At 48.8% G+C, this 23,806-nt stretch overlaps 1 protein-coding gene across 2 annotated transcripts in view; it reads left to right on the top strand.

Moving 5' to 3' along the window:
• The window catches only part of PAX5 (paired box 5), a 190,203-nt gene that overhangs the window by 106,163 nt on the left and 60,234 nt on the right, over positions 1 to 23,806 (top strand). For both annotated transcript variants that reach the window (XM_088019276.1, XM_028108737.2), the window contains one exon: positions 1,177 to 1,306. In XM_088019276.1, the coding sequence (XP_087875402.1) occupies positions 1,177 to 1,306 (130 nt within the window). The remainder of the gene's footprint in view (positions 1 to 1,176; positions 1,307 to 23,806) is intronic.

Genomic DNA, 23,806 nt, shown 5'->3' with positions numbered 1-23,806 from the left:
CTGAGTCTGAGTCCCATCCCGCCTGCCACTGGCCCAGGGGCTCCCCTGGTTACATGCCCTGTGACTCAGTCCTCAGCATGCTACCCAAGGTGCCCAAGACTGCTTGCTTCCCTGTCCCTGTCTGCCAAGGACATAAGCCTGAACAGACAGGGATATGCCCTCCATTGGCAAGTCCAGGGTCCTGGAGGGAACTGCTCACATTAGAATTTGGCATGCACACCCAAAGTCTTTGGCTTAGGTATTTGTAAATATTTTCTTTACCTGAAAATCAGCCTGGGGGTTGGGTGGAAGGAAGAGAGCTGGCATTCATGCTTCTCATTTCGCCTGTCCTTGAATGTGAAGACCCAGGTTAGCATCTTCTGGAGACCACTCTGATGGTGGCTTGGATACCAAGGAAATGACTCATCACAAGCTTTGATTTCATGAAATGGCTTAACAAAAGGAGCACGACTGTGGGCCAGGCGCCCATGGTTGGGGTGGCCGTGCTCAATCTGCGGTGTGTGCCCTGCAGTTCTCAGCAGACAGGTGCTCACAGGCTTTCTGGACTCAAAAACACTCGCCAAACCGTGGTTCGTTTGGTTTTACTGTATTGGATTTTGAGTGAGAGTTTTTGGGGGATGACTCTCTGGCCTGGAATTCTGCCCTGTTGGCTGTGGACAAAACCCTCTTCGCCTTGGGCCTCAGTTTACTCATCTGCAAATTGAAGGCCTGGCATGATGATGTCTCAGACTCCTCTTAACCTTGTTTCTGTGATTCTGCATGTGTGGTTTAAGAGCATTGAAATCGGACACTTTTCTCTCCATCCTCTTGGCAACAAGACTCTTATTTCTGCCTTGCTTTTGGTTACTGACCTCTCTCTCTCCCTGCATGGAAGAGGCCGTCTGTGGCCGCTGGGGCTGGGCTGGTGGCACCTGCAGCCTCAGGAAGCTAGGGTGAGATTCTCATGCAACTGCTCTGAATCCTGCCCACCTCCTCCCCCCGGGGGAGAACTGCTGAGTTTGGATACCGGTCTTGTTCTATTGAGCCGGACCTGCCTTCTCAACACTTGGGGTGGCCTTGGCACCGGCATGGGCTAACTCAGCGAGGTGGCTGAACCCCAGAACGTGGTGCTGGCCTTTGGCTGAGGTGCTTTGGAGTCTTGATACTGAGCTTTCTCTGTTTTGTTTCCTCTTTCAGACCACTGAGTATTCAGCGATGGCCTCGCTGGCTGGAGGGCTGGATGACATGAAGGCCAACCTGACCAGTCCCACCCCTGCCGACATCGGGAGCAGCGTGCCCGGGCCGCAGTCCTACCCCATTGTGACAGGTGAGGGCATCTAGGGTGGAGGAGAGAGAGAGAGACTGAGATTGCCTGTGTGGTGGGAAGAGTGGCTTGGTGCTTTTGGACTTGACTGGCCATTTTTTGTTTTAATAAGGTTACAAGGTCCCAGAATTGGTCAGGCAGGAGACTGCTGGGGCGGGGGATTGTGACTGTGATGAGACATGGCTTTCTTTTGCTCTGATAAAGCCAGAGGAGAGCGAATGCCAAATGGACCATGGGTTGGGACAGACGGCAGGGGAGGCCCAAGACAGAGGGGCCTCAGTGATTTCGGGATCTCCTGTGGGTAGGGCCTGGCGTTCAGTCCCTCTCATGAGAAGGGCAGCTCCGACTGGTGAGACTTGAGAAAAAGCAGACTTCTGGCAAACCGTCACTGACATTTCAGATTTCCAGGCAGAGGCTGAGTCAAGAAGGGCAAGAGGTTTAGGCTGGAAGGTGCTTGGTGGATGCAAAATAGCTGCCTTTCTAGAAGGCCCAGGGCCAGCCTCTTTAGCTATCAGTATAAAGAGTTTGGACCCTGGAGGCACACTGCTGGATTTGAACTTGCCATTGACTAGCTCTCTAATCTTGGGTAAATTATATAAGAATTCTGGGCCATGTTTTAAAAAAAAAAATCCCTAAAATGGGATTAGCAATAGCACCTGACCCATAGTGTTATTGCGAGGATTAATTTGTCAACACATATAAGATGCTTGGCTCTTGTTTAGCACATAGCAAGCACCCAATACATGTTGCTGTTATTATTCCTCTCAAAGCCTTCTCATGATGGCTCGTCATCATTGTGGGGCTTGGTGCTGCAGAAGGCGCTGGACTAGAAGGGTTGAGTTAGATACCTCTTTCTCCTCCAGCAGCAGTGGGATAATATGGGAGGACAGACTCTGGAAGTTTGTCCAAGTTGGCAGGCAGGAAGCAGTCTCAGATACTAGACAGATAGATAGTGAGAGGCTTGGGGGTGGTGCTTAGGCCAGAGCCTAGGCGTCCAGCCCGGGGTAGCAGGATGTCCCTGTAGGCTGATAGGCAGGACATGGTAAGAAGTAACAGAGACAGGGGTTCTTAGAAGTATAGGTGGGCTATGGTTATGTCAGGGAAGCTGGGAACTGGGCTTAGGTTAGAACTTTTGGGGAGGGGGCTGGATGTCACATAGGCTCCAAGACAGTGAGAACCTAACTCTAAGACCTGTGCTGATAGTTTGGCACTGGGGCTCATGGGGCTCAGACAGTGGATGTCCTGTTTGCCCATCCTGACAAGTACCTGGAGGCAGCTGAGCTGGTGCAGGTGGGGAGGTGTCAGCATTGGGACAGGCACAGAGGCTGGGGAGCCTCAGTTAGAGCGAGGCTTTACCGACAGCACAGATATCCCATGAGGTCCTCCCCCAGAAGGCTGCAGTTGGCCCAGGCAGCAGGTCTGGGCATGGATTGGGTTTTCAGTTAAACCTTTGACCAAAGACTTACTTGTACTCCAGAGTGAAGTCTGAATTATGCTTGATCTTTAAATTTTTTTTAAATTTTGGAGATAATTCTCGTCTCTGACCCATTCTTACTCTCTGTGTTGCTTTTAACTTTCATCTTTCCTGGAAACACATTAAATTACCTGCTGTAGAATATTAAAAGCACTCAGGTAGTGGATGGTATAGAAATGTACCTTTGGAAGAAATATTTTCTCCCCTGTTCTGGGAAAAATAGAGAAAATGGGTTTTTTGGCATGCCCTTCCCCAGAGGTATGTGTTTCTGGGTGTTCGTTGCTGAAGGGGTATTTCTGTAGAGGACATATAGGGCTATGAGAGCAAGATATAACATGGCAGACGAAAGCTGTTGGGAAAAATCAGTATTACATGACATGAAGAGCTCTTACTATATCTAAGACCACTTCGTGATCATGTGCAATTCTGAGCTATTTTATTTTATTACAAATTTTTTAAATTCAGGGGTGCCTGGGTGGTTCAGTCTGTGGAGCGTCTGACTCTTGGTTTCAGCTCAGGTCATGATCTCAGGGTTGTGAGATTGAGCCCCATGTTAGGCTCCACTCTTAGCAGGGAGTCTGCTGGAGATTCTCTCTCCCTCTCCCTCTGCTCCTCTCTCCCCCCCCCACTCCCCCCTCTCGTGCACACTCTCTCTAAGAATAAATAAATAAATTTTGTTTGAAAAATTCAATCGATTTTTTAAAAGTTCACCCATGTCTTGATTTTGCATAACCATATGCTTGATTTTGAAATATTAGAAGTATTCTAATTATAAATACAATCATTAGCTTTCTTGTGAGTAAACAAATAGTTAGCTAGAAAAATAATAGAAGAAAAGAGTCCTTTAACAATAGCACCAGAAAAACCCCAAATGCTGAGGAATAAACCTCACTTTAAACTCCACTAAGGACATAAAAGAATAAATGGAGAGATATAACTTGTTCTTGGGCAGGAAAACTCAATATCATAAAGATGTCAGTTTTCCCTAAGTAATCTACTCATTCAAAGCAATCCCAATCGAACTAGAAGCAGAATTTTTCTTTTTTTTGGAACATGTCTAAATGATACAAAATACTGGAAGAATAAGCACTCAAAGATAGCTAAAAAATTCTGAAATAGAGAAGTGAGCAAAAGTTGTAGCCTATTTAAAAACATTATGATAAAACAGCAGCAATTAAAACTATTTTTGTTTTTTTGTTTTTACAGTTTATTTATTTATTTATTTAAGTAATCTCTATACCCAGTGTGGGGCTCGAACTCACAACCCAGAGATAAAGAGTCATTCCATCTCCTGACTGAGCCAGCCACGCGCCACTAAAGCTATTTGTAACTGAATCTAAAGTAAACAGACAAATATAATAGCATAGAGAGTCCTTAAATGGATCCAAATTATATGTGGGTGCTTATAAATGTAGTGTTTCTTTTTTTTGTTTTGTTTTTGTTCTTTTTTTATTTTGTTTTATTATGTTATGTTAATCACCATACATTACATCATTAGTTTTTGATGCAGTGTTCCATAATTCATTGTTTGCGTATAACAGCCAGTGCTCCACTCAGTACGTGCCCTCTTTATCAAATCAGTAAAGATAAATCATTCAGTTAATGGTGTTTGGACAACTGGATTTGTTGGATAGATACCTCACTTTTTATATTAAAAAAAATTCCAAGTTGATCTACACTTTCAATGTAAAAAATGAAACCAATAATAAACTAGAAAAAAACGAGGGATAGTTTTTATAATCTTAGAGTGGAGAAAGCTTTAAAAATCTGTTCCAAATTATAAAAGACAAAGAAAAAATAATATAAATGACAGTTAAAAATGTAAGTCTTTTGTATGTGGTGTAAAAACATTCAAAAGACAAAGAATAAAATTTGGGGGGAAATATGGACCACAGATGACAAAAAAGGTAATTTCTTTAATATATAAAGAGTTTTTAGAAATGAATAAGGAAAAAAATCAGTAGAAAAAACAGGTCAAGAATATGGGTAGGTGATTCATTGGAAAAAATGCAGATGCCCAACAGCACATGAAAGATACGCACCTGACTCATGATTTTAAAACTGCAAATTAAAACAATCGTGAGACACTTTTAAAAACCCACTAGCTTATCAAAGATTGAAATGTTTCTTGAGGGCCAATTTTGGAGAAGGTATGAGAAGCAAGTATTTTCATATGCTGCTACAAATCAGTGTAACCAGTTTTGGAGGGAAATTTAGCAGTATCTATCAAAAATTTAAATGCACGCACCCACCCTCTAATCCAGAACTTTCATAAGCAGGTTACAGATACATTCACGTAGATGCACAGTGATACTTATATCTGTATAATAATTATAGAATTATAGAATTATTTATAATGGCAAACAAATGGAAACAATGCAGTGTCTGTCAATAGGAGCTGGTTAAATAAATTATGGCTCCTTCATAGCACAAAATACTATGCAAACAATTAAACCAATTAAAAAGAATTAAGTAGAGCTGTCTATGCTGAAATGACTAAATGTCCAAGATATATTTTAAGTAAATAAACTCTTTGTAAATTACTGTGTGAAGTATGATCCTGTTGGTGTGGAAAAATATAAAGGACACATACACAGAGGCACGGGCGCACACAGGCAGGTTGGAGGCTTGTATAGATTCCCTAGTCCTTCCCCTGCTTTATGGGGCATTGTGATGTTGGGGTTCTCTGCCCAGTCCCAGCCAGCATCCCCTTGGGATAGCAGATATTAACAATGCCCCTTTACTCTCCTAAAATAAAGGTCATAAAAACAATCTTCACATCTGATTTCAAATAAAATAAAAATAATGCCTTAATTATGAGATACAGGAAGAATGAAAGTGAAATTGTTTATAATTAAATACTATGTACTTTGGGGGCGCCTGGGTGCCAGTCGGTTAAGCCTTTGGGGATTGAGCCCCAAGTTGGGCTCCCTGCTCAGTGGCAAGTCTGCTTCTCCCTCTCCCTCTGTCCCGTGGCTCGTGCTCTCTTTCATTCTCTCTCTGTCTCAAATAAATAAATAAAATCTTTAAAAAAATACTATGTACTTTGATAAGTAAATACTCTGCCTGATTAAACTGCAAGACATAATGAAGTAGTTCGGGGCCTGCCCCATGCACAGAATCACTGTGAACGCCACAGCCCTGGGCAGGCTTAGAGACTCGTACTTATTAATACAGTGAGCGTGATTTATGAATAGGTGAGGAACTCCTGGCAAAGTTCCAAGTAAAATAAGGTACGAGGTTTGCTCAGTGTACATAGTCGTTGCATTCCTAGAAAATTCAGTGTATATTAAGACCGTGGAAATTGCAAGTTCACATTTATATGCAAATGAAGTTCAGTGCTAGATTTAAATAATTATAAACAGATTTTTCACCTGTCCTGTTGGGCAGGACATGACAGTCATGCAAGATGAAAGGAAACTTCACAGTGGGGACTGTTCCACCGCAAGGCAGTGATGCCTCTCAATCCTTGAAAAGCCCCAACAAATTTTCCAAACACCCTCTAGGGGGCAGTTGCTGACCCCACTGAGAAGTGCTAGAACACCTTGAAGGGATGCCCCCAAGAGCTGTTAGGATGGGCCTCCATGTGACCACGGGGCAGTGATTGAATTCCACTTGTGTTCGTAGATGTGTTCACACAGTTCTGAACTCTTCGGGGAGACCAGCCCCACGCCTTACCTTCTCTGCTCCCCACAGAGCCTAGAGAGTAGTTGGTGCTCAGTTGGATTGTGAGCCAGCCCAGGGCTCTAGCTGGAGTCCAGGGGAGGGGTCAGTGAGGGTGGGGTGGGGGAGGTGGCCTCCATCCTGCTCCATCTCAGCCCTTACGCTCCGTGCTGTGCAGGAAAGATCTCATTAGAGAATGAGTCGATTTCTCTCCATCGTTTATATGCCACATTAAATATTAAGTTAAACTCCTGCTCTACCAGCCAGGGCCACGGTTCAGAAACTGCTCACCATTTGCAAACCAGTGACATGGCCAGCTCGTTTCTGCATCATCAGCAGTTTGGGACCATCCTGATTGGGACTAATTATCTGCAGGTGTGTCCTTGGGCCACAGGCCTGCCGATGGAGCAGCCACTGCGCCTCCCTGCCAGGGAGGCCAGCGGGTGGGATGCCAGGCTCCCTGCTTCTGCTCACCTCCCTACTGGTGAAGAACCCAGCAGTCTGCCCTCAGCGGTGCCCACCTGACCTTTGCCTGGAAGAACAAAGGAACGGGGGCAGCCTGTATCCTTGCCGGCCTTCTTCCCCTGAGGACCATCTTTTTGCATCAGCTGTTAGAATGGAGGGAGGAGACCAAGGGAGGCTTCTTCTCCTCAAATAAGTTTGGTGTGGTGGAGGACCAGGGGGAGCCCTGGGCACTGTCCCCTCTAAGCAAAAGAGACCACTAGCGGGGCTGCAGATGAGCACCCACAAAGACAGATAGAATGATGCCAAGTCCCTAAGACCAGCAGCTCTGATTTGCTGTACCCCTAGGTTCAATATCTGGAGCCTCAATACCCCAGACTTGGCAGCCCAAGAAAGCCCTCTGCCTCTGCCTTTTTCATCAGCAATAGCTGAAGACTGGAGGAAAGAGCACTAGATTGGGAGTCAGAGGAATGGGCGTAAGCCTGGACTTTCCCACTTATTTGTCTTACCCTTCAGCTAAAAGATCGTCCTCTGAGCCTCAGTTTTCCTGTCTATGAAATGGGGATGGCGATTCCTGCCCTGCATGTCTCCTTTGGCTGTTGCAAGGATATAATGAAACAGTGCGGGGAGAGAGTTTGAAAACCTCGACAGGGGCATCTGAGGATGTGTGGGTAGTTGAGGGAGAAGGTAATCTGGAGGGTCCAGGAGCCCGTGTTGGCACTTCCCAGCCTCCCTCAGGACAAACATCCTGACCACAGATGGGCAGGGTGGGAGCGTCATGCAGTCCAACTGCTCACCCGACAGCTGGGGACACCCAGGTCCAGATAGGGGAGGTGACTTGCTTAAGGTCCCATCCAGTGAGTTAGAGCTGGAACTAGGGCTCACTGAGAGCCCTGACCTTTGTGGCCTGCTGCCATTATGTGGTGGGATGGACAAAAACAAAAAACAAACAAAAAAAACCCAGTCTAAATTTCCAGAGGGCATTTCTTCTAGCATGTAATTGAGAATGTCAGCAGGAAAGCCAGACTGCTTAGCTTGAAGTCCAGTGTCACCATATTCTGGCTGGCTGACCTTGGGCAGGTTACTAACCTCCATGCCCAAGTTCCCATCTATAAAACAAAGCCCAGACAGAACCCGCTCATAGGCTTCCTGTGAGGATAACATGCATGGTCCATGCAGAGTCTTAGCACTGTGCTTGGCATCTGTAAACACTCAACAGATGGTAGTGATTAGTGTGTTTCTGGGTTTTTGTACCAAAAAGTCTGGCCAGTGTCAAGACTCTGAATGGCTGACCATTTGTTCATCTGTCCACGGGGAACACTTCCTCGGATCTGTTTGTCATGGGCCTTTGAGGCTCAGTCAGACCCAACAAAATACCTCAGAGTGAAATCATAACGAATAGCAAAAACTAAAATATGAGAAATTCCTTATGTATCCAGTCTGCCAAAGATGCCTCAAAAAATATAATTAAAGCTACAATATAGCATCATATCTTACAACCAAGGGCTCAGCCCTGGAGCTTGCCTAGGAATCCCATGGACAATGCTGGGGTGTCAAAGTTGTGTGTGCTGGAAAAGAGCAAAACATGAATAGTTACTGTGTACTGGACTCCCACCATGTGCCCAGCTGAAGGACGATGGTGGTCCTGGTGGCCAGTCCCTGCCCTCACCTGGCTTACCTGCTGGGAAGAGCCAGACAATTCACAGCAACCAGAGGGAAGAAAACTTAATTTCGTCATGGTTCGTGTTTTGGAGAAACCAGCTGGTTGAAGAGTAATGGTGAATGGGGGTGGGGGAACAAAGCAGAGCCTCTCTAAAAGGGTGGCATTTGATCTGAGATCCCAGTGATGAGAAGCTTTGGGAAGATTTGGGGGAAAGGTATTCCTGACAAGATCCAGCCTCGGTAGATGCCTTTTAACTGTAAAATGAATGAGTGAGTAAGATTTGGAAAGGGTGGGACTGTTTCTTAGTTGTCTCTCTGCTGCTAGTGGGGCCCAGCCCATAATCAGACTTTGGGGGCTCTTAAAATCAGTGGAAATTAACTTCACAGGTTGGGCGTCCCCTCTCTTCACCCACCCAAGGATTTTTCTACATCAGGGCTTGGTCACCTCTGGTGATGGTGATTTCACCACCTCAAAGGCAAAGAATCTTCAAGCAGTACTTACCTGAAGTCGTTCTCCACTGAAGTGATTTTGATTTCTTTTCCCACTAGCAACCCCAGCCTGAAGGGTCTGCAAAGTCCAGATAGGCATCTACGCTATGAACTCATAGACCCAGCCACGGCCCAACACCTCCCTCAGCTGGCATTCTGTATACCCACAGTGCAGCCCAAAGGTTGTTTGGTCTGCATAGTGTTTTTTAAACTTAAAAAAAAAAAAAAAAAGCTTAGATTAACATTTTAAAGATCAGAGGAGAACAACCCAGATGTCCATCAGGGAACTGTTGAAGTCAGGAGTAGTTTAGCCATCCAATGCACTGTTGTGCCGCTGTAGGAAAGAATGAGGGTACTCTCTATGTCCTGGTAGGAAAGGATCTTCAAGATACATTATTCATGAAAAAAGCAAGACTAGTGTGTACAGAATGCTGCCTTTTGTTTAAAGAACAGAAGGACAATGGGAATGCATATTTGTATTTGTGCACACATGCATAAGGAAACCCTAGAAGGATAGTCGGGAACTTAATAACCATGTTTAGGCAGAAGCTGTGAACTGGGTATGGGAAGAGGACTTTTTACCAAATACCATTCACATGTTCAATTTTTCAAACGTTGTCAATATGTGACTATCAAAAAGTTAAATTTAAATGTGCCTGAAAGTCAGGATATTTAACATAAAGATTAAAACGTCTCACTTGTCTTGGAAAATTGAAAACCTTGTCCACCTTGGATCCACCTTGGGTCCACATTGCCATGTAGCCACACTCAGTAGAGCTGTGAGTGGCGGCCCCTCTGGGGGGTGCGGCGATCTCCCGTTTGCCCCGGACTCCTGGGCAGCTCAGTCATTTACCAGACTGGCCGCTGCTATGGGCTTATGAGTTCTTGACTTTGCTCCAGCCCCCATCATTCCTTGTCTCCTCTTGTTCCTACTCCTGCCCCCACAGAAAATCCCTCTGTGAAGCCAGGAAGGGCTGACCACAGGCTGTCCAACTGGCCTTGCCTTTGTCTGACTCCAGGCCTTTGCCCAGGCCGTTCTGCCTGCCTGGAATGGCTTTCCCTAAATGTCAGCTCAGCGTGTAACCCATCCCGTGGGGAAGGCCTGGGGTGCTGAGTATAAAGTTCTCGAGCACATGCAACAACATGGTATTTCATCCCAGTGTAGTGATGTCACACTCTCTCCAAATGAAATGTTGTGCTTCAGGGGACCACAACCTATAGAGAAAACTCAGCATGTGAGATTGGAACTTTCCCCAGAGATACAAGTCTGTTTGCATTCCAAGAAAGATTCAAGGTGAATCCGATTGGGGTTTAAAGTATTTGGTGTGAGATTGTTAAATAGACTTACACTTATAGATTCTATAGACACCTGGGATTTTGGAATCTTAGTGTTTGGAAGGATATTCAGAGGTTCGGAGAAGCTGAAGGTCTGATCATTTTGAAGCCAAAATGAAATTCAGGTACTCCATAATTAAAATGCACATCAAAGGAAAATACGATTTGCTTTCAGGTTAGCTCAGTGTTCCTAAGAACTATTTGTTGAATAAATGAATTAATATTTGTGGAAATGCAGTGTCAATTAAAAAAAATAATTTCAGCAGAAAGTACTGTAGTTGTTTCTGACCTTGTTTTCGTAGGTTAAAAATAAACAAAGCTGGATGGCCGTCCTGGTAATGCACTCATAGATTTTTACACTTGCGAGCAGCTTGGAAACCGACCTTTCCAAATAGCCTTCGGACATGTCTCTGGGCCTCCAGCTTCCCAGCCCACCCCGCTGTGATCCATCTTCCTAAAATAGCGATTTCATTAGCTTGTTCTGATCAGAGATCACACTGCCTTGCCATTATCTGGAGGAGAAAACATACCAAACTGTAGTGCCTGGCAATTTGCAGAGAGCTGCCATTCATCATTCTATCGCTTGCTCACTCATCTCTATCAAAACCCAGCATCTCCTTCCTGTCAGACCATAGCCTAGCCTGAGTCTTGAGGGTTGTAGAGTCCTTGCTCTCAACATGCTCATAGTCTGATGGGGGAGGCAAAGGCACAAAGCAAAACAAAATAAACAAGAAAAAGAGAGATACCATGGGAGAAGCCATGGTATGTGAGGGCACCAAGGAGGGAATGGTGGCCTCTCTTTGACTGTGGGCTTTGGGGAACATTTTGTGGAGGAGGCCATATCTAGGCTGTTCTGGGAGAGCCTGGCACTCCAAGTTTCTGTTCTGAAGCTTGTTTTTTTCTCTTGCAATACCCCTTTCATAATTCCTTTAAAAAAAACAAACATGTATTTACTTACCTGAGAGAGAGAGAGCACATGAGCAGGGAGAGGGGCAGTGGGAGAGGGAAAGAGAGAATCTCAAGCAGACTCTGTGCTGAGCGTGGAGCCCGATGCGGGGCTCGATCTCAAGACCCTGAGACAAGAGTTTCAACCAACTGAGCCACCCAGGCGCCCCTCATAATTCCTTTTTAATCACAACATAATGCATGTCCATGGTGCAATAAAGCCAAGTGGCACATAAGTGTGTATAGCTGCATGTGCGCATATCCCCTCACCCCATTCCTAACCTATTCTGCTGATGCCATCAGAGTCGTTTTGGTCTGTGTTCTTCCAGAAGCTCTTCTCTGCATATATGTCAGATTATATACATGTGGTTTATTTCCTACAAATGGGTTTTTACTGCTCATACTGTTCAATTTTTTGAAAATTTTATTCCATGTTTTATGGACACCCAACATGTCAATAGGGACAGAACTTCCATCCTCTTTAATGTTCTGGATGAACCATCATGAACTTTTCTCAAGCAATATAGGCTGGAGAGTCCATGTTTTCAGGGCTAAGGGGTGAATCTCTATTAGCATTTGATACCAGGGCTTGCAGACAGAGAAGGACAGGGTCCAGGAAGGAGGGCAGGCAGGGTACCTTGTCCCCCAGCGCTGGTGGCTTAAGACAGCTGACTTGGGGCCCTGCAGCATCTCCTATGCTCAGGGCTGTGGGGGGTGAGGTGTGGTTGCTAGGAGCACATCAGGGAAAGCCACAGGGAGGCAAGCTTTAGTTGAGTGCGAAGAAGAACTTTTTAACAGTTTGAGCTCTCTGAAACTGGAATAGGCTGCCTCAGGAGTTAATAACAATGATAGTGAATATTTATTGAGCATTTGTTATGTGTTTTGCTTCATTTCATCCCTTATTCTGTGGAACATAGGTACTCTTTTTGTCCCAGCTATCAGTTCAAGAAACTGCTTGAGGTCACACACCAGCAAGTAGCAGAGCTGGTTTTTCTCCTAACTTCTGCATTCTATGGTTTCTATTGGTAGTAAGCTCCACGTCATCAGAGGTATCCAAGCAGAGCTCTCCACGTTCACCCGCAGCACAGTTACACTAGCAGCCCCTGGGGTCCGTGGAAGCTGATCAAACTGCACCACCATTTCTCATATAGACTCTGGAGCCAGACTGCCTGTCTTTAGATCCCAGCTCTGCCCCTTGTGAATTGGTGACCTCATTTGCTCAATTGTTTGTGTGTGAGTGTGTATGCCTCAGCCTCCTCATCTATAAAATGGGGATGGAAACTTGTTCTGTGATAAAATGAGTTATTTTCAAAACCACCAAAAACACTGCTTGGAACACCGTAGTGCTATGTAAGTGTTGATTTAAAATTTTTGATTAAAAATAAAATAAAATTTTGGAACTCAGGAAAGCAGCCTGAGCCAGAGAGTCTCGGGGTCCTCCACAGCAAGAGGATGGTGAAAGAGCTTACTAGGGGTGGGACCTGTCCAGCCTGGAGCAGGCCGCGTGGCTCCCCTCTTCTGAGTGTTCCACTGGCCTCCTGAATTAGTTTTTAGCTGCTGCTATAACAAATTACCAGAAGCTTCGGGGCTTAAAATGACATACATTTATTATCTTAACCATTCTGGGGGGCAGAAATCCTAAAATCAAGGAACTGTATTTCAATTTCTGGAGGCCCTGGGTGGGGTGGGGGGAGGGGAGGAATCCTTTTATTTGCTTTTTCCAGCTTTTTCTAGGGGTTGCCAGCATCGCCTGGCTCATGACCCCTTACACCATCTTCAAAACCAGCAAGGTAGCTTCTTTTTCTCCCCTTTGATTTCTGCTCCTGTTGTCACATGTTCTCTCTGTGACTCTGACTTTCCTATCTCCCACTATAGAGACCCTTGGCTATTACATTGGGCCCACCTGGATAATCCAGGGTCACCTCCACATCTCAAAATTCCTAATCTAATCACATCTGCAAAGTCCCCTTTGCTTTGTAAAGTAACATATATATTCACAGGTTCTGGAGATAAGGATGTAGGCATCTTTGGAGGGGTCATCATACTGTCTGCCACACCTCCCCAGTGCTCAATAGAAAAGTCTCCTTGAAGACTCTACATCCCCTCACACCTGGCCTGACTCACCATCTGGGAGGGAATCAGGCACCCCCTTCGCTCTATGTCTGCCTGACCTGTCCCCACGATGTCTGCCAGTGCTGCTGGTCCTTACTCGGTCTCCATCTGCCCCACTGTCATGACAATCGTACCCTCCCTGGGTTGCGCAGGGTCAAGAGACTGGACTTTTGGTGCTGGATGGGCCCTTAGGGATCATCTAGTGCAACTCCCTTAGTGAGCAGATAGGAACACTGAGGACTGAGAACTCAGGGTCTCTGAAAGGAAGACAGATCTGGATTCCACATCCCTTGACTCCTATTCTAGTGCTCCTCCCTCCATGCCAGACTTAACCTTCGATCCTTCCAGAACAGGACTATTTCCCTTTCCCATCCTTGTTTCTCAGCCCAACTGGTCACTGCCATCTGTCTACCTCATCTGTGACTCTGTCCAGTGGAACCCATTATCCAGGCCTGTGTTTTTTGTTTGTTTGTTTTGTTTTGTTTTTTTAACCACTGTCCAACCCAGCCATGCCTGGCATGACTCCAAGCCTTTTGCCTCTGCTGATTTCTCTGTTTAGAATGCTTGTCATTTGTCCAGAGGTGGCCGCAGTCACCTCAAAAGGAAGAGCCCTGGCTGACTGGATTCAGGATCACAGGTCTTCATCCCAGCTCTGCCATGCTCCTTGCTGGCTTTGGGGACACCTTCACCTGCCCAAGCCTCAGTTTTCACATCTGCTAATGGGAATTACAATCTGGGCTCATCCCTTCATGTGGGACTGTGGTGAAGTGCACATGAGCCCTAAGTTGTAAGCTGTGCCCTTTCTTGTGACTTCATGGAGCCTGTACCACCCTGACTGTGCCAAGTGCTCACGTCCCGGTCTCCCAACAAGAGGGAAGATGTGAGCTGATAGAGGGCTTTGCCCGTAAAAGGCTTTTGTGACACCTGCTGAGGAACTGAGGAGCCAGCAGGCCTGCCAGCAGTCTCTGCCCGAATACCTTCAGGGATTGTCCCCGGGGAGCAGTCCCCAGGTGCTACCTCCTCCAGGAAGTCCTCCTACTTACCTCACAATCAGAATGATGTCCCCCTCACCTGGCCCCTGGGGATCAACAAATCTGTTATTCTGTTGTGCCTTGATAATATGATTCTTTGTTACCAACGAATCTGTTATTCTGTTGTGCCTTGATAATATGATTCTTTGTTACCAACGAATCTGTTATTCTGTTGTGCCTTGATAATATGATTCTTTGTTACCAGCCTAACTTTCTCCTTAGACTACGAGGTTCTGAAAGATACCTGCTTTCCCCACAACAGCCTAGCATGGAACTTGAACATAGCAGGTACTCAGAAAGTGTTTGATGCATGGATGGATGGATGAACAAGTGAGCTGTCCACTGTGATTGGTTGTTACTAATTGCCCCAAACACTACCATCCTAGGTTATTACAAAGATTATCAACCTCATAGGTTATGATTCATACATTCATAGCACTCTGATGAGCATAAGGCACATTTGAATGCAAGGTATTATCACAATTATTTCTTTCCAAATGCATTAACTTCTACTGGCCTGCCACTTTTTTCCCCCAGTGTTCACAGCTCAGAAAAAGCCTCTCTCTAATTTATCTCAATTAGCTCTTACTTTCATTCACTGAGGGGCTGTAGAATTCTACTCTCACCTTAGATCTTCTATAAATGTTTGGTAAGGCTGGTTTCAGCACGGATCCTTAAGGGCACCTGTTGTATGTCCAACTTGCCCATCCAGAGATGTGTTTTACCTTTTCAGACCCACTGCTTCCTTTTGTAAGTCTCTGTTCACCCAGGCCTGGGAAGGTGTCACATGCTCACCTCAAGGGTAGGGTGGTCACATAGTCTATCTGGGGAGTCGGCTCTAGGGTGGGGGCAAGGGTAAGAGCCTTCTCCCCAGAGCTCATCTCAATCCTGAACAGGATCCAAGAAGCCAGAGTCACCAGCAGGAGTGATAATACTTGCCTCCCACTCACTAGGCACCAGGAATCATTCTAAGCACTTTATATATGTTAACTTGTCTAGTCTGCCTAACTACCCCATGAGAGAGTTAGTCTTATTACCCCCATTTAACTGATGCAAAAACTGAGGCACAGAGGAGCACAGAAATTTGCTTAAGGTCACACAGCAAGTACGTAGTGGAGCCAGGTTTCAAAGGCAAATAGATTCCAGCAGCCACACACTTGACCACTGTGCCACACTGTTTCTCACCAGAGTGGCGTCAGTGGCCAGCAGGAGATCTGACCAGAGGAGCTCTGAGTCAGGCAGAGCCTCACGTGGAGAACAGACCACAAACAAGATTGATGGGTGGGTCAGGGCCACATGGGGTGGTCGTGGCTGACGTGGCTCTTTCCCAGCTGGCTTGGCAGGATTACAGTATCTTTTATAACCAGGAGTGTCAGTCTGGATAGTTGCTCAAAAGGTATTATTGCCCCAAAGAAGACCGTAGCTGGCACAGCTAGCCATCTGTGCCAAAAAGGGGAGAGATTAAAAACAACAACAACAACAACAGGGGCGCCTGGGTGGCTCAGTCGGTTAAGCGTCTGCCTTCGGCTCAGGTCATGATCCCAGTGCCCTGGGATCGAGTCCCACATCAAGGCTCCTTGCTCAGCAGGGAGCATGCTTCTCCCTCTGCCTGCAGCTCCCCCTGCTTGTACCCTTGCTCGCTCTCTCTCTCGCCCACGCTCTCTCTCTCTCTAACAAGTAAATAAAATCTTTAAAAACAACAACAACAACAACAAACACCTGTGGTTCTATTATTATCTTTAAATCTTTCTCGTACTAATGAGGCTGATGGAGTAAAAGACTCCCATAGAACCCAGCCTGGAGCCACAGAGGCCAGGGTATGGCTCCCTGTCCCTCTCCGGTCCCACAGCCCGTTTCAGCTGGCTCCTACCCCAGGCTCAGCGAGCCTGGCCTGTGTGGGTCTGGGCTGCCTGGAGCATGCCCAGCAACTGCCCAGCTCCTCTGTGGGCTGAGCGCACGTCTGGCAGGGAATGGCCCAGCCCATGGCACCCCCTGGAGGAATCCCTTCTTTGACCTTTGTAATTATTTCTGCTCAATCTTCCTTCGTGTTTCCCCCCCCCACCCCCGCCCTTCCGAGGTGCTCGACTCCTGCACTCTCTCCAGTGTATTAAGGATGTGAGTGAAATTGATGACTGGGATGTCTCAGGTCTTTATGATGATGAATGACTTTCACTGCCAAAGCTTTTATTGTCTGTGATTTGGGAAGAAGGGGGAACTGATATATCAAGGCTGCCTGTCACACCGTTTAATACAGTTATAAATCCTGACGTCACTAACTGGTGGTCAGGAGCTGGAGAATTCCACCGGCTGCCGCTTGGCCGAGAGCCTTTATGGATTTTTTTCCCCTCGCCTTTCTTTGCTTGACTGTCACAATTGTGTTTTGGGAGGGGGGATGGGAACAGCTGGATGATGACTTTAAATATCCCAGGGGCAACCTGGGTCAGAGTGGAAAGTGGGAGTCCTCCCTACCCTAAAGGAAGGAGGAGATGGCAGGCCTTTGATTCTAAGGTGAGCAAGGAAATTGTTCAGTGAAGCCAAATTCTAAAAGTACACAAATATCTTCCTGCGTTACTGTAAAGGGTGAGACACGCTTACTGATTGATTTCACATCTGTTATCTTCAGATCTTACTTCCGTCCTTGGGAGGGTGGCAGGGAGAGGCTTGAACCCTTGTTAAAGAGGAAACTGAGGCTCACTAAGGCAAAGTGGCCTGGACAAGGTTATGCCACCCTAGGCAGATGCAGAAGGCAGCTCCCTGGGTGAAGCCAACAGAACATCGCTGTTAGGAACTTCGAGCCTAGCGTCAGACAGTGCTGGGTTCCAACCCTAGACTCCCTGCTGTCTGGCTGCTGATCTTAGGAAGGCCCTTTCAATTCTCTGACCCTCAGTTTCCTCACCTGGAAATGGGAATAGCACTTTCCTCATAGGGTTGTTGTGAGAATGACAGGAGATGATGTGTGTAAGATTCTTACGAGGTTTCTGCCCCATCAGAAGTACTCGGGAAGTGTTATTTTAAAGGTGAAACTGGGAGATAAGGGTGTGGTAGGTGTCAGAGGAGCATGAGGAGGGCCACTAAGGCCTTCCTGAGGTTGTGCGGGGAGGTGACCAAGGAAAGCTTCCTGTAGGAGGTGAAACGTGAGCTGATTGGAAGGAGTAGGAATTAGCCAGGCTGCGAGGGCAGGAAGGAAAAGCATACGAGGCAGAGGGAACATGACTGGCGCAGAAACCACATAGGAAGTGCAAGCAGCCCCAGGAAGGGGGGAGACCCCTGCTGGACCTGGGAGAGGGCTCAGACCAGGGAGGCTACCATGACCTGAGATCGTAACCTCCGGATGTCGGATGTGCGGGGAGCCTTGGACTTTAAGGAGGGAGTAGCATCTTCAAAGAAATCTCTCTGGGGTCCTGACAGAGGGCAGACATAATGAGGACAAGACTCAGCAGGAAAGCCCAACCCCTTGAAGGTGGTTGTACACGTCCAGGAGAGAAAGGGTGAGGACCTGGACCCAGGGGGCAGAGATGAGGATGGAGAAAATATTTTGAGGGGTAGAACTGGGGACAGGTGAGGTGCAGAAGGGAGGGTGGCTCCCCTGGTTGGAGTTTGGGGGACTGGGTGCATAATGGAGCCACCAGCTGAGACAAACGCAACTGGAAGAGGAGCTGGTCCGGATACTCCGACTTTGCGGGAACCCCCAGCGGGCAGTGGGGGAGGGGGCAGGGCCGGGGATGAGGATTTGGAAGTTGTGTGCGCCTGGAGGAGACGAGTCACCAGGGAAGACGGGCAGAGAGGAGCAGAGATCTAGGAAGAGGGCGTGGGGAAACACCGATGACTGGAGAGAGGGAGCCATGGAGAAGCCATGCCTCCAAGCCTCCACCCCCGGGAGGAGGTGATTTACGAAGGACGAAGCAGGCCACCATTGCCTTCTACCTTGGGGGCTGTAGCAGTCACAGCTCCTTAGTGGAGACCTACAGAATTTTCTCTGGCTGCTTAAGCAGAAAAGGGATCTTCCAGAGGATATTAGGACACTCAAGAGGCTTGGAGGTTTCACAGCCAGGAACCTACACCTCAGGACTGCTCCTGTGGAGATGCCACACCGTGGCCTGTGGACACGCCACACCGTGGCCTGTGGACACGCCACACCGTGGCCTGTGGACACGCCACACCGTGGCCTGTGGACACACAGCCCTCGGCTTACACTGCTCTCACTGGACACCGGATGTTGCCACTAGAACCTGTGCCTCAGCCGGTGGACTTGCATGGGTGCCTGCTTCCTCGTGTCACTAGCGTCTGGATTAACAACTCACACCATGTGTCTACTTGGCACAGCCACGACGGTGCCTCTGCCCCGGGCTGCAAGGGAGGCTAGGAGATCAAGCTTCTGGCTTCTGCCTCAAGGAGACTGAACTCTCAAGGTAGAAAATTCCCAAAAGAGAAGTGTTCGGTGGTATCAGGTCGCCAAAAACCTTTGAAGAATTAGGGAGTGAGAGAGATCCAAGATAACAAGAGCTGAAAAGCCTCCCTTGACAGTGGCAGTTAGGAGGGCCTTATTCTTTGAGTCATTTATGGACTGTAGTCAGCCCCTTCCCACAGGATTTGAGGTATCATTAAGTTCAAACCCAAGGACATCGGCAGACCAGGCCAGAGACTGACAGGAGGGGGAAAGGATTGTAGCTGATGCCAGGAGAGCCCCGGTGGGGAGAGGCAGATGGACCTGGAGGCTGTGGGGTCGGGCTGTTTTTTCTGGTTTTGAGTGACCTTTGGCGAGGGGCTGGCCTGGGAGGAAGGAGTTGGGCAAGGGGCCCAGCCCCAACCCAGGGGTGGCTGGGAGGCATTTCCCTTTGCTAGAACTTGGGTAGCTTCCGAGTGTTGGCTGCTGGCTTATCTTCAGTGGAGAGGATCAAAAGTATCACCTGTCAGGCTTGATGAGGAAGCTTCTTGTTCTTAAGAAATAGGGCACAAAAATCCCTGGCACCTGACATGCTGGGCCCAGAAGAGTGGCTTGGAAAACATTTTCCGAGCAAATGAATGAATGAATGAACCAGGAAGCACTTGTTTGGCCTCAGCTCTGTGCTGAGCTTTGTGCCAGCACCGTGGGGAACCGTGAACAGGGCCCAGTCCCTGTCCGGGAGGGCTTCGGTCTAGTGTCCATGTGGAGCCAGCCCGCCCCAGGCAGTCTGACAGGTGTTGTGACGTGGCTGGGCGCGGCGGCTCCATGAGCACTAAGGAGGGCGTGTATAACTTCGGGTGGGCAGGGCAAGGTGGGGCATCTGGGAAGTTTTTCTACAGGAGGTGACATTGGTGGAGTTTGCCGGTGCTGCAAGGGTGGGCCAGCAGCGTTTGTGCAGGCATGGAGGTGACGTTGGGAAAAAGCAAGCTGTTCAGGGCTGGAGTGGGGGGTGGGGGCTGGAGGCTACACTACTCCATTAGGAATGGAGGGTAGCAAGGGGTTTGGACTTAATCCAGAGGCGGTGGGGAGCCATTAGGTGTGGGAGCAGAGGGTCTGGTGTGTTGGAGAAGGAGCCTGGGGCCAGGCAGGGAGACAGTGGTGGGGTGGGGGGCGGCGGAGCCTGAACTGGGGCCAGAGTTGGCTGTGGATGCAGGGAGGCTGCGAGTTGGTCCCCCTGGCGGTGTTGGTGGGAGAAGTTGGGCCTGTGGGTGTTGTGGGTGCCAGGGTGTCCAGGCTGGGCCTTCTTGCCTAGGGCCACTCGGAGCCTGCTGGGTGCCCTCATTATGCCGCTCACGGGCGGTGAGAGACGAGAGCAGCAATTGAGACGCCGGCTGCCTCCTGCTGGTGTGCGGAGCGCCGGGCAAACCACATGAGATCCCATCTCGCGCATAATGTGCATCCGAGGACAAAATTAGATTGAGAAGTAAATGGAGCCGAAAATTTCCAAAGCATTTCCCGTCAAGAAGCTGTTTGATTGCGTATTTTAATTCTCAGAGTCCTCCTGCCCGGTGAGGTTCATTTTGGTGGGGATGGCTGGAGCCTGACCTGGGGCCCGGGACGGAGGTTGGGGGAGAGGCCAGGCTCCATGTCCTGGGTGACCTGGCCAAGGTGGCATGCACTGGCCCGTCCAACTTTAAAACTTGAATTGATGGCACACTGGGGTTACACATGTGAGTGTTTCCTTTTTTTTTTCCCCCAGAAGGCTCTGCCTTCCTCCTCCTCCTCCTCCTCATTCCCTCCTTTCCTCCTTCCTCCATTCCTAAGCCCAAGAAGCCAGGGAGGCAGGGCAAGAGTAACTACTCCACTTTGCAGATTTGGAAAGCAAGGCTCAGCCAGGTGCAATCATTTGTTGGTAGCACAGAGGGAGGAAGTCAGTGGAATATCCTGTGAAGTCTGATTCCTGTGTGTGCTCCCCTACCTGTCCCTGACCACAAAGGTCAATAAACATAAAGATGGGACGAAATCTCTCTGTCTCTCACGCATGCGTGCATGCACACACATACACACAGCAAATTTTGAAACACGGAAACGCTGGGTGTCTCTGGGCAGAAGCCTGGCTTGTCCTCTCAGTGGCTGCCCCTCCCTGGCCCCGGTCCACTTGCTGCACCTGCTCCCCCGAGGAGGATTCAGCCCCTCTGTGGAGCAGATGAGGGTGCCTGCATCTTTAGGCATATTCACCGTGGAGAGCGTTCTGTTCACTTCATTAGGAACATTTGGGCTCAGACTAACTGGAAGAAAAAAAAAATGGAGGATCGTTTTCTTGAGCTTGAGGGGTGTTCTGAGAGAGGGAAAAGGCAGGAAGTGAATAGAGAAAACAAGAAAAGGAAATTTGGATCAGGGACCATGGTGGTTCTGGGGCCCAGGTCTGGCTGTGCATGGCTCTCTGGGCAGGGCCTGGCCCGGGAGCCTCTTCACTAACCTGCAGGATAGGCAATTTGTGATTTTCCACCATTGTTCAGTCTTAAAATTTTTGCCAAGAAGACTTTTGTTCAGATAAAACCTTCATGGGAAGCTCTTTATATAAACCAGTTAGAAACAAGATTCACTGATTAAGGGAGTGAGAGTCCCAGATGCCCTGAAGGCCCCCCAAGAGGACCAGCAGAACACAGCTGGAACCCCCTGCCCTGGTGCTTCCCGCTGCCCAAGTGGCTTAGAGCCAGTGTGAAGTCAGCTCACAGAACAAGTGCACCCTTTGCTCAAGTTGGCTCTCAGTTCCCACCTCTGGGACCCCGCCTGTCTCATATTGCACCCCAGCCGCCTGCCCACTTCACCCCAACTTCTCTACCTGTGTCTGAGGACTCCCCGACCCAGTCTCAAGCACCTGGTTCCCCGAGGCTCGCCCACGGGTGTGAGGGGACCCACTCGTACTGCCCACCCCCCATGACTCAGCCTGAGTCCCAATCCCGACCCCCCTGCAGGAACCCTACCCACGGAGGCACAGTTCCAGCACCTTCTCCAGCGAGCCTGCAGTCCTGCTGCTGGAATTGAATCTCAGGTCTGCTCTTTGCTATGTGTGGGATCTTGGGCAGGACTCTGAGCCTCTCCGAGCCTCAGTTTCCTCAGCTGTGGGCACTGAGATGGTAAATAACCAGCAAATTGAACCCAAGCCTGACTGACTCATGCACTTGCCCCCAAATAACGCACCCGGCTCAGCAGCGCTCCCTCCCCATGTTACACGAAGCACTCTCACTTCTGTGATCCCCTGGGGGGGGGGAGGAGCTCACGGAGGAGTCAGGGCAGGGCAGGGCCGGTTCCAGAACTGGCAGTGGCTGGCAAGCAAGAGCCCGAACTACCATGGGCCTCTCAGAAGCCCTGGCCCTTGATTCAGCCTCTCTGGGAGGGGAGGGCCGGGGAGGGAGGGGCTGGTGCCTCTGCAGCCTGCCGTGCCAGCAGTGCAATGTAATGCGTGTTCTCTGCAGCACATTAATTTGCCATGCACCCTGGGAGGTGGCTCTGTGGGGTGGGCTTGGTTCCCTCTGACAAGCAGTGCACCTGCCCAGCCTGCCTCTAATGTGTGGCCTCGCTGTTTGGTTTGGGGAGACAATTGGAGGGGCGGGAGGCTTGTCTGGTTGGGGCTTTCTCAGTTCCAGGCCTGGATTCCTGTGACGTCCACTCTCCTATTACCCTCTGGACCAGAAGTGGACCGGCTGAGGCATGGGTTTAGGATTTGTGATGGGCCTCTCCGTCCCTTTACAAGAGATCAGAAGCCCATCTGAGGCTTTTTCTGGCTTAGGCATTTGCCTATTGACTATTAGACTAAACAACCTGTCAGCCAGGTATGAAAGTAGGGTGGAGACCCTGGTCATATGCATTCCTCACATCTCTGGCATTGGTTGGTCTCCCAGGTGGCTGGCCTGGGATTGAGACTCAGGTTCCCAGATGAAAATGTTCAGAGAAGGGAGAGGACCTGCCTGAAGGCACCGTGAGGAAGTGGAGGGCTTTCTGACTCAGTGCCAGGCTGGCTGTGCCTATCTTCACACCTACGACCCTCCAGCCCTGACCTGACCCCCTAGGTTGAAAGGTCTAGGAGGTCCCTCCCACCATGTTTTTCTTCACTTCAAACCCATCCTTGATGAAGAACTTGGTGGTGGCTGCTGGGGGATTCTAATCCTGCCACACTGCCTCCGCCTGGCCCTGTTCCCACCTGTGCAACCTTGCTTACTTAACCTCTCTAAGCCTCCGTTGCTTCCTCTGAATACTGGAGGTAGTGACAGGCATGGCGAACATGTGGGAGCACTTCCACGTCCTCACTGTTTTAGTCCTTTCAAGCAGTCTCGGGAGGTGGTGTTATCATTAGCACCATTTTATAGATGAGGAAACGGAGGTATACACCTCCTTGCTCAGAGTTACAGAGCAATCAGTGAATAGCAGAGCGGGATTTGGATCCTGGAAGCATGCTCCCGGAGTCTGTGCCCTTAATCGCTACGCTCGGCCTCTCAACACCACCACCACTACCAATAATAGTAATGATCTCTCTCTTACAGGATTGTCTTCATTAAAGGAGATCATGTGCACAAAGCGCTTGAAGGAACGTCTGGCAGATAGCGCTCTACTGAGCTAGCTTCTGCTGTCTGTCCGTTGCATGTGTGCTCGTGATTCCGCGGGCATGCGCAGTGGTGGGTGGGTGAGAGGTTCTGAGGCTTTCCACCTTCATGTGAAGTCCTGTTGCCTTCTTCACTCGGCCTCTTTCACATTTTGGTCTCCGGTGTTTTACGAGGGTGTGGGAGTGGGCAGGAGCGGGGCACAAAGACGATGGCGGCAGGAAGGTGCAGTGTGTGCGTGGCGTGGGGAATGGGCAGTGGGGGGGCTCGAGGCCAGGCCCCGGGCTCCCCGGGTGAGCACAGTCACCCCACTGGAGGGGAACTGTTGGGGCACTCTTCCCCCTT

The sequence above is a fragment of the Eumetopias jubatus genome, unplaced genomic scaffold (genome assembly GCF_037043125.1).
Source record: "Eumetopias jubatus isolate StellerSeaLion01/CBP00866 unplaced genomic scaffold, mEumJub1_p1.0 scaffold_15, whole genome shotgun sequence".
NCBI classification, from domain to species: domain Eukaryota; kingdom Metazoa; phylum Chordata; class Mammalia; order Carnivora; family Otariidae; genus Eumetopias; species Eumetopias jubatus.
This window is presented reverse-complemented; position numbering and strand designations above follow the sequence as displayed.